Source organism: Pithys albifrons, chromosome 11 (genome assembly GCF_047495875.1).
Source record: "Pithys albifrons albifrons isolate INPA30051 chromosome 11, PitAlb_v1, whole genome shotgun sequence".
Taxonomy (NCBI): Eukaryota; Metazoa; Chordata; class Aves; order Passeriformes; family Thamnophilidae; genus Pithys; species Pithys albifrons.
In genome coordinates, this window is record NC_092468.1 from 1,346,099 (window position 1) to 1,356,021 (window position 9,923).

Here is a 9,923-nt window from a genome sequence, read left to right on the forward strand (position 1 = left end):
TTTGGGTTGCTGCCTTTTTCCATGAGCTGGGAACGGGGGTGTCCCTCCTTTTGGCGGCTGCTGCTTATTTCGACTGGTCAGGAGCGAGGGGCGCTGCCCGTGTTTTGGTGGGCGTGGCCTCGGCGGGCCGGGAGCGTGCGTGTGGCCACTTGTGGGCTCGGGTGTTTGTGCCCCCTGTGCACCTGCCTTGTTTTCCTTGGGCGAGCAGTGGTGTTTTGGCAGGGCTGGAGCGTGCTGTCCGTCGGGGACAGTGGGGCTGCCAGGTGCCTATGGCCATGGCCCCCTGAGAAGAGCAGGTGTGAGAGTGTGATGTGGGAAGCTGTGCAGGGTGGATGGGACAGTGGCCGGGCATAGCGGGGGCTGTCGGGTTTTGCGTGAGTGGTGCGGGGGAATATCCCTTGTGTGGGCAGGACTGCCTTTGTGGTGGAGCAGGAGGCAGGGGCGCCGAGTGCGCTTTGGTGTGCGTGGTGGTGGCAGGCGGGGAGCGTGTGTGTGTCCACTTCGAGGTCCGTGGACAGGTGTGTGTGTGCGTGGGGCTTCCTTGGGGTCCTGAGACAGGCGTTTGGGTGTGTGTGGCTGTCTTTGGGTCCGGGCACAGGCGTTTGGGTGTGTGTGACTACCTTGGGGGTCCGTGCAGAGGTGTTTGGGCCTCTGTGGCACCTTGGAGGTCCGGGGCAAGGCGTTTGGGTGCGTGGTGCTGCCTTGGGGATCTGGGACATTCGTCTGGGTGCATGGGGCGGTCTTGGGGCACCGGGGTCAGGCGTTTGAGTGCATGTGGCCGCCTTGGGGCTCCGGGGCCAGGCGTTTGAGTGCATGTGGCTGCCTTGGGGCACCGGGGTCAGGCGTTTGAGTGCATGTGGCCGCCTTGGGGCTCCGGGGCCAGGCGTTTGGGTGCGTATGACCTCCTTGGGGGTCTGGGGACAGGGTTTTACTTTGTGTAGGTGCCATGTGGGTCCGGGCATAGGCGCTTGGGTGCGTGGGACTGGCATGGATTTGTGTTGGCCCAGTAAGGACATTTTGTGAGGGCGAGCGAGTGGTGTCACCGCCACAAGAGAGGCACTGTGGCACTAGCCAGTGCCTACGGCCATACCACCCTGAGAACGCCCGATCTCGTCTGATCTCGGAAGCTAAGCAGGGTCGGGCCCGGTTAGTACTTGGATGGGAGACCGCCTGGGAATACCGGGTGCTGTAGGCTTTTGCACCCGTCGGCTGCCCGACTCTCCCTCCTGTTTGGGTTGCTGCCTTTTTCCATGAGCTGGGAACGGGGGTGTCCCTCCTTTTGGCGGCTGCTGCTTATTTCGACTGGTCAGGAGCGAGGGGCGCTGCCCGTGTTTTGGTGGGCGTGGCCTCGGCGGGCCGGGAGCGTGCGTGTGGCCACTTGTGGGCTCGGGTGTTTGTGCCCCCTGTGCACCTGCCGTGTTTTCCTTGGGCGAGCAGTGGTGTTTTGGCAGGGCTGGAGCGTGCTGTCCGTCGGGGACAGTGGGGCTGCGGGGTGCCTACGGCCATGGGCCCCTGAGAAGAGCAGGTGTGAGAGTGTGATGTGGGAAGCTGTGCAGGGTGGATGGGACAGCGGCCGGGCATAGCGGGGGCTGTCGGGTTTTGCGTGAGTGGTGCGGGGGAATATCCCTTGTGTGGGCAGGACTGCCTTTGTGGTGGAGCAGGAGGCAGGGGCGCCGAGTGCGCTTTGGTGTGCGTGGTGGTGGCAGGCGGGGAGCGTGTGTGTGTGACCACTTCGAGGTCCGTGGACAGGTGTGTGTGTGCGTGGGGCTTCCTTGGGGTCCTGAGACAGGCGTTTGGGTGTGTGTGGCTGTCTTTGGGTCCGGGCACAGGCGTTTGGGTGTGTGTGACTACCTTGGGGGTCCGTGCAGAGGTGTTTGGGCCTCTGTGGCACCTTGGAGGTCCGGGGCAAGGCGTTTGGGTGCGTGGTGCTGCCTTGGGGATCTGGGACATTCGTCTGGGTGCGTGAGGCGGTCTTGGGGCACCGGGGTCAGGCGTTTGAGTGCATGTGGCCGCCTTGGGGCTCCGGGGCCAGGCGTTTGGGTGCGTATGACCTCCTTGGGGGTCTGGGGACAGGGTTTTACTTTGTGTAGGTGCCATGTGGGTCCGGGCATAGGCGCTTGGGTGCGTGGGACTGGCATGGATTTGTGTTGGCCCAGTAAGGACATTTTGTGAGGGCAGGCGAGTGGTGTCACCGCCACAAGAGAGGCACTGTGGCACTAGCCAGTGCCTACGGCCATACCACCCTGAGAACGCCCGATCTCGTCTGATCTCGGAAGCTAAGCAGGGTCGGGCCCGGTTAGTACTTGGATGGGAGACCGCCTGGGAATACCGGGTGCTGTAGGCTTTTGCACCCGTCGGCTGCCCGACTCTCCCTCCTGTTTGGGTTGCTGCCTTTTTCCATGAGCTGGAAACGGGGGTGTCCCTCCTTTTGGCGGCTGCTTCTTATTTCGACTGGACAGAGCGAGGGGCGCTGCCCGTGTTTTGGTGGGCTTGGCTGCGGCGGGCCGGGAGCGTGCATGTGGCCACTTGTGGGCTCGGGTGTTTGTGCCCCCTGTGCACCTGCCTTGTTTTCCTTGGGCGAGCAGTGGTGTTTTGGCAGGGCTGGAGCGTGCTGTCCGTCGGGGACAGTGGGTCTGCCTGGTGCCTATGGCCATGGCCCCCTGAGAAGAGCAGGTGTGAGAGTGTGATGTGGGAAGCTGTGCAGGGTGGAGCCCGGTTAGTACTTGGATGGGACAGCGGCCGGGCCTTGCGGGTGCTGTCGGTTTTTGCGTGAGTGGTGCGGGCAAGCGTCCCTTGTGTGGGCAATGCTGCCTTTGGGGTGGGGCAGGAGGCAGGGGCGCTTTGGTGCGCTTGGTATGTGCGCAGGGTGGTTTGCGGGGAGCGTGTGTGTGTCCACTTCGGGGTCCGTGGACAGGTGTTTGTGTGTGTGGGGCTGCCTTGGGGGTCCTGAGACAGGCGTTTGCGTGGGGCTAGCGTGGGTGTTTGTCGAATGAGCAGCTGCGTTTTTTGAGGGCGTGCGAGTGGTGTGCGCGGCATAAGAGAGGCGCTGTGGGGCTGGCTGGTGCCTACGGCCATACCACCCTGAGAACGCCCGATCTCGTCTGATCTCGGAAGCTAAGCAGGGTCGGGCCCGGTTAGTACTTGGATGGGAGACCGCCTGGGAATACCGGGTGCTGTAGGCTTTTGCACCCGTCGGCTGCCCGACTCTCCCTCCTGTTTGGGTTGCTGCCTTTTTCCATGAGCTGGCCAGGGGGGTGTCCCTCCTTTTGGCGGCTGCTGCTTATTTCGACTGGTCAGGAGCGAGGGGCGCTGCCCGTGTTTTGGTGGGCTTGGCTGCGGCGGGCCGGGAGCGTGCGTGTGGCCACTTGTGGGCTCGGGTGTTTGTGCCCCCTGTGCACCTGCCATGTTTTCCGTGGGTGAGCAGTGGTGTTTTGGCAGGGCTGGAGCGTGCTGTCCGTCGGGGACGTTGGTGCGTCAGGATTCCTATGATCATGGCACCCTGAGAACGCCCCATCTCGTCTGATCGCTGAAGCGAATCAGGGTCGGGCCCGGTTAGTACTTGGATGGGAATCTGCCTGGGAATACCGGGTGCTGAAGGGTCTTTTTTGTTGTTGACGTGTTTTACTGGTATGGTTTCAGTGTCCACGCTCTGTTGTTTTTGGAATTTTTTCACTTTTTGACTGTGTCCTGCTATTGTTTTTTTGGCTAGTATTATCCTTTTTGTTCTTGTTATTTTGATTTTGTTTTGCTATTTTATTAGGCTTTCTGTATTTGTTTTTTTCAACATTTTTATTCTTTCGCTCTGTGAAATTTTCTGTTTAGGATCATTGTTTTTTATCTGATGTTTTCCAGTGTCCATGTGATTTCATGCTGTTGTGTTGGACACTTCTATTTATGTGATCAAGTTTCTGGGGCTGCTGTGATTCCCCTGTATCTCCTGTTGCACAGCTGATCCAGGGGGCCTAGTCCTGCTGTTGGTGTTGCCACCAGTACTGTGTGCACTAAGCAAGGAGGCCATGGCTGTCTGCGAGTGGCCGTGCCATGCTGTGGAATGCCCACTGCAAGATCCCATCCCACGTGCCCTGTGAGACAGTTCTAGGTGTTTATTTTCCCTTTCTCTCCACCATCCCCCCCACCCTGGGGTCTCCATTCACACCCTTTCTTACGCACAGCCCAGTGTCACTCTGTGGGTCACACCACCATCTCTTTGGATGGGCTCTGCCTCTTGGTGTCCCACAGATTCTTACCTCACCCAGGAGTGCATCGAGCTCATCCCTGCTCAGCACAGGGTCACTGCTGAGGGCTCCTTCCTCTGCCTGTTGGAGGAGAGAAGTCCTGCCAGCTCCTCTGTCTGCCCTCTACCCGCACGCCTTTTAGTCAGGGCTGACAACCAGGTTCAGTCCCTTGCCTCATGCAGCCTCAGCTCATGTTCCCCCAGCAACTTGCCTCCAGCTATTTTTGGCCTGTTCCTCAGCCAGCCTCAACCCCCATTCCTCCACCTCACTGCTCCCTGTGCCCGCTGCTCCCGCCAGTTCCCTGCGCTTGTTGTGCTGACCTTGGCTGCCTGGAATGGTTGGTCACCAGCTGATGTGGTTGTCTCCAGGCTGCCCGTGCCCGGGGTGGCCTTGCAGGATGTGCAGAGCAGCAGCCCCCTACAGCATCAGGAGTGACACAGACTGTCAGGGCAGACTCCTCCAGACAGAGAATTAAAGCTGGGATGTGTGGGCTGATGGGGGCTCACCTGGGGTCCACACTGGGAGTAGGACCGTGTTGGGGTGCAGGGATCCGGATGAAGCAGCGGCTACAGATGCTCCCATCAGCTCCACCTGGATGGGCGTCACATTCCTCCTCCCCTGGGATCTCAGGAGGTCGTTGCACAGCCGTATCTGCCTCCAGCAGCCCACCTGTCTCGGCCACACTCGTCACACAAGAGCCGCATCTCCACGTCCCACTGCACAGTTGGAGCAGCTCAGTGAGGGACTGTGAGGGAGTTCTGGGGTCCCCATGGCACCCTGGGACTCACCTGGGAACACGTGGCAGTGGGGGCACCAGGCAGCTGAGGTGGAAGGCCCTGGGGCAGCCATCACAGCAGATGAGCTCACCGCCGTCACCACATGCTGCACACTCATCCTCATTCTCCTGCCCCAGGGGAGTGTGCATGGGGTCATGACCACCACCCACCAGGTTGAACCGTGGCTCTGGTAGGGTCTGTTGTCCCACTCACCCTCTCCCCCTGCATCACCTACCCTCCACCAAACACACCAGCCCCTCCAGGGTACAAACTACCTATCTCTTGGGGGTTGTAACCTGATGACCTGCCCAGTAGTTGAGCCCTGGGTTTCCTGTGCTAGGCCAGGCCAAATGGACATGCCAGGGACACCTGAACAGTTCCTCTTGGGGGTGCACTAGGTGTCACACCCAGGGCTCACCTGGTGGGGCACAGGGTCCTGGTTGTACACAGTGGGTGCTGGCAGCTGGTCCTGGGAGTGCAGCTGGGGTTCCCTGGTCTATGGGTGAGAAAAGGATTGTAAAGGCAGTGCTGGCACAGGGGGACAACCCAAGGCCATGGCCATGGTGCCATGCAAGGACAACCCCCTGTCACAGCCTTGGCAGCTGCACACACAAGGGTGAAAAACAGATGAGAGGTGTCTGTACTCTTTGAGATGCTTTAGATCGGGCAGGGGCCTTCAGGCTGTGGCTTCTGCTCCTGGCTCCCGGCTGCTCGCAGACAGCCAGGGTGTATGGCTCGTCCCCAGCCTTGCTGCCTGTCTTGGAGCTGCCTGCAAGAGAGGCCAGAGGCAGCTCCAGCTCCCCCTTCTCATCACCCCCTGTGTGAGGCGGGCCCTTAATTTGGGGGCTAAACTGGGCAGGAGGAGGCTGGGCTGGGCTGCACCTACTCGGCTCCAGCACGTGTTTGATGAGGATGCCCTCGATGGCCCCACGGCTGATGGGCACCTCACTGCCTGCCACAGCCACTGCTCTCTGCACTGAGGGAGCCACTGCCTGGAGGGCTGCAGGTAAGGGTGGGGCTTAGTAGGGTGAGCAGCCGCTGCCCATGGCTGTGGGCAAACAGGGTGCACAGGCAGGTGCTGCCCTGAGGTGCAGCACTCACCGCCAGCACGAGGGGTGCAGGAGCTATCTGTGCTCTCTGGCTTCTTCACAGTCTTTGCCTTCGCCAGGGGCCCTGCAGTGTTGTGAGGGTGGGCATCAGGGACCACAGCTCCCTGCTACACCCCATCTCCATCCTGCTCTGGGTCTCCATACCAGGACTGGCAGTGTGCCGTGGGGAGTGCTGTGCTGCCCGGGGCTTGTCCCGCTCCTCGGGGGCTTTCCTCTTGCCTTGGGGTCTATGTGGGGCCGGGGCCGTGGGGCTGGGGGAGAGACGCCTGCCCCGGCGCTGCCGCCCCAGCTCTACCTCTGCAAGAGGGACAAGGTCTGGGACAGGTACAGCCAGCCCGCGGTGCTACCCCTCCCCGCCCATCGGCAGCCTCCGGGGGCGCGGGTCCCTCCTGCCCTGCCGGTACCTCTGGGGAAGGCGCTGCGGACGGACCCGAGCTGCGTGTAGCGCTCCAGGTTGTAGTCCTTGAAGAGCACGGCCCAGAAGTCTCGGACGGCAGCGGCGTCGCGGCCCAGCAGCCAGGTGAGCAGCGCGTGGAAGGCGCGGTGTGGGCCCTCCCGCTCCGCCCGGCTCAGAGTCTCCTGCCGGTCCCACCGGGGCCCGTTGGCAACGTCCCGGGGCTGCCAGCAGGCCCTGGCCCCCAAGGCACGACCATTTCTTCCTGCTTCGCAGCCTCACCTTGAACATGTGCTCAGGGACGACGTCGTGATCGGCCAGGCCGTGCAGTAGCGGGAACACATCGTCCACTGCCATGGCGATCTCGGTGCGGTGCAGCTTCAACAGGCGCCGCAGGTCGCCGTCCCCGGCCGGCCCTGCCATGCCGAGGGGACGCTGCCGGAGCCCCGCGGCCGTCCAGCGCTGCCTTTAATACACCTGGGTCGGCGGCAGCACAGCCCTCACCGGCCTCCCGCAGCACAGTCATTTCTGTAGGAGGTAGGTAACCTGAGCCCATCCCTCCCGCCCCACCGACCCTGCGGAGCCCGCCCCGGTGTCACCAGCCCCGAGCGGGGGGTCCGTCTGCGCCCCAGCCCCGGGCAGAGGGTCCGTCTGCGCCCCAGCCCCGGGCAGAGGGTCCGTCTGTGCCCCAGCCCCGAGCGGGGGGTCCGTCTGCGCCCCAGCCCCGGGCAGAGGGTCCGTCTGCGCCCCAGCCCCGGGCAGAGGGTCCGTCTGCGCCCCAGCCCCGGCACCCACAGCCGGCTCAGCTGCGCGGCTGAAGGGCACCCGCCCCGCAGGTGCAGAGGGGGCAGGGGGTGCGGGCACGGGGGCTCCTGCCTCACTCCTCCCTGCGGTCAGCCAGGCATCTCCCAAAATTTCTGGACTTTCCACCGCATCTGCTTCACTCATCCAGAAACTCGTCTGCAGGAGCATGTGGGAAGTAACAGCCCAAGAGAAGGGATGTGATATAACAAAAAATAGTCATGTCTTTTGAGTTTGTCCTCCGCCTACACCACCCCCTTCCCTTCCCTTCCCACAGTCTCTGAAGGGCAATGTGGTTCCTCCCAAGACAGGAACACGCTGAGGGTACTGCAGGAGGAACTGTCTTTAAGCTCTAATGCATTCCGGAGAGGGGGAGCCGAGATGTGAGTGATTTTGGTACACATCAGCCTGCAAAAGGGTATAAAATAGTGCTGGAGGCTGGACCAACTGGTCCCCTGAGGTTGCGGGCAGCTTCTGCAGGGCAGCAGGAAGCCCTGACACACAAACTCCACAGAAGGTGTGTTGGGGTCCAGTTCAAGCAAACAACCTGCCAGAGCCACGGAAGTGCCATGAGCAAGCCCAGGGAGTAGCTGGGCAGGTGCTGCCTGCAGCTCTGTCCTCGCCCACTTCGCAAATCAGAGCAATAAAGTGATTTAACTGGACATATGCAGTTGTAAAGCACTTGGAGCCAGGGGAAACTGGCTCCTTGAAAGCATCTGGCATAGGTAGGTCTGGGGGCCTGGCTGCTGTGTGCCAGGTGGCTGGGAAAGAGAAAGCTCCTACTGCAATTTCCAAACGTTTGGATTTCCCCAGGATAAATTTCCAGCCTCCCTCCCTCTGGAGATGTGTCCCTGCCCTCCAGTGGGCTCAGCCAGGGGTGCTGTGGCTGTGCAGAGCTGTCCCCCCCACCCGACACCCACTGTACAGCACAGCCCAGAGAGGGTACAAGAAGAGACGCTCTGTGGGGCAGGGCCAGGCAATACAGGATTGTAAGGCTTAAGAGACTGGAGCAGTATCTGCTGGCTCCAAAGCTGTGCCAGGAGGAAGCATCTGCTATCCAGAAACTCGGGAAGAATAACAAGACAACACCCTCCATGAGAGCAGGAAATACCCTCACACGTGTGTGGTTAACGAGCTAGTGTGCTTGCCCATGGAAATGCTCACCCTGCAGCTCCTTTCAGCATGCATGGTGACCTTTCCCATGGAGGCAGTGGGGGATGTAGGGTGGGGGTTGGGGGATGGGGGTCGGGCAGGTGTCGGGCTGGGTTCCTGTGCCCCACACCAGGATTTCAGTGCTCAGCTCTGCTGTGGTGGTGGCAGCTTCACCACCACCTGTGCCATTCGTCTCTCCTCCAGGAGAAAAAACACAGGTATCAGGTGAAGCAGGAGGTTCATCTGCCCTCCTGGAGCTCCCACCAAGCCCAGCCAAAGGCACTGAACAAAAGCACACTCATGACACAGCTTTACAGGTCTGCTCCACCCTTCCCAGGGAAACTGTTTTCCCCAGAGTACCACAGCTTGTCCCTGTCACCCTGTGTAAAGCTGTCTGGCAGCTCCGGGACAAGCCCCTGGCGCTTCCCCCCTCCCTTTGCCCATCCACCTCCCTCCTGGCCAGGCACTGCCCAACATGTCGACAGTGCTGGGCTTGGACTCGTTTTAAATTCCAACTTTGTGACTCTTTCTGTGCTGAGTCACAGACATTGTTTTCCACATCCAGCCTGCTCAGTAGTGCCGTGATTTGCATTTGGAGTTGTTTTTTTGCACTCCTTCCCCTTTCTGAGCTGGACAGGAGGCAGAGCAGTGGCTGCTGAGTGCCACATGAAGTGGCACATCCGTGCTGGGAGACCAGGCGGGGATTTCTGTATGACCTCACGTTGGGCTGGCCTGGACAGCTCTAAGGAACTTACAAGGGCTCTGAAAAGGCAGTTTTTGCTTGCAGAGGAGTGTAAAACCCTCCTAGGGGGTGGCACATGCCCTGCCTGGCTGCCAGGGCCCCAGGCTGGAGCACAGGGGTTTCAGGGTGCCCTCTTCTTTCTACCGCTCCCCTTGCAAAAACCAGAAAGTTTCAAGGTGCAAAGGCTGAAGATATTTCCCCCCAAATGCCCAGTTAAATCACTGACTTAAGTGTCCAGCAGAAGTGTCTGTAGCCCCTGGGATGCACATTGGTTCCCTTTTGCAAAAGCAGTTGAAGCAAACACACCCTTTCCAGTATTTCCTCTTTTACCACTTCCCTTCCTTGCCGAGGTCCCGTGTGTCTCCTGGACACTCCCTGCCCCTCACTCATCTCCCACAACAACGCCCTGAGCCAGGAGAGAACAGGCAGCAGTGGGACACCCACGTGTGGGGTCAGGCAGGGAGCCCCCAGTGCACCTGAGGCACCGAGAGCCAAAATGAAACGCTGCCACCACATGCAGAGGTTTTGTCCCTCCCCCCTTACCTTGGGCTGCTCCAAGCTCCAGCACCTTTGGTAAGAAAAGGCTCCAGGTGGGTCCCCATGCTAGACTCCCATTTCTAGCAGCTTCCACCTCCACACACCACGGCAGCTGCTGCAGGGCCCATGCGGGAGAGCTGAAGCAGAGATTTATTTTAGCTTCAGTTTCCTCTTTCC

The 9,923-nt window shown here is 60.7% G+C and overlaps 1 protein-coding gene and 3 non-coding genes across 4 annotated transcripts; 3 read left to right on the plus strand and 1 right to left on the minus strand.

The window, feature by feature from the left end:
• Positions 1-1,076: 1,076 nt before the first annotated feature.
• Positions 1,077-1,195, plus strand: LOC139677279 (5S ribosomal RNA). Its single transcript, XR_011698836.1, has one exon. It is a non-coding gene; the product is annotated as a 5S ribosomal RNA (ribosomal RNA).
• Positions 1,196-2,225: 1,030 nt separating this feature from the next.
• On the plus strand, positions 2,226-2,344 carry LOC139677280 (5S ribosomal RNA). Its single transcript, XR_011698837.1, has one exon. It is a non-coding gene; the product is annotated as a 5S ribosomal RNA (ribosomal RNA).
• A 719-nt stretch (positions 2,345-3,063) lies between these two features.
• LOC139677281 (5S ribosomal RNA) lies at positions 3,064-3,182 on the plus strand. Its single transcript, XR_011698838.1, has one exon. It is a non-coding gene; the product is annotated as a 5S ribosomal RNA (ribosomal RNA).
• A 512-nt stretch (positions 3,183-3,694) lies between these two features.
• Positions 3,695-9,916, minus strand: AIRE (autoimmune regulator). Its single transcript, XM_071566449.1, has 13 exons — positions 9,753-9,916; positions 6,797-7,042; positions 6,525-6,699; positions 6,265-6,417; positions 6,113-6,184; positions 5,898-6,011; positions 5,656-5,780; positions 5,430-5,507; positions 5,024-5,139; positions 4,742-4,951; positions 4,556-4,652; positions 4,248-4,316; positions 3,695-4,082 (listed from the first exon to the last, which is right to left on the minus strand). Exons 2-13 carry the CDS (start codon positions 6,935-6,937, stop codon positions 4,002-4,004), a joined length of 1,431 nt encoding a protein of 476 aa, XP_071422550.1. The 5' UTR covers positions 6,938-7,042; positions 9,753-9,916; the 3' UTR covers positions 3,695-4,001.
• Between the last annotated feature and the right edge of the window lie 7 nt (positions 9,917-9,923).

Bases quoted from the DNA above. Each gene is read 5' to 3' on its own strand.
- AIRE (XM_071566449.1), bottom strand. From the start codon at position 6,937: ATGGCAGGGCCGGCCGGGGACGGCGACCTGCGGCGCCTGTTGAAGCTG. The intron at 5,781-5,897 runs GTAGGTGCAGCC...CCTCTCTTGCAG, and splicing joins CAAACACGTGCTGGAGCCGA to GCAGCTCCAAGACAGGCAGC. The intron at 4,952-5,023 runs GTGAGTCCCAGG...CCAACTGTGCAG, and splicing joins CCACTGCCACGTGTTCCCAG to TGGGACGTGGAGATGCGGCT.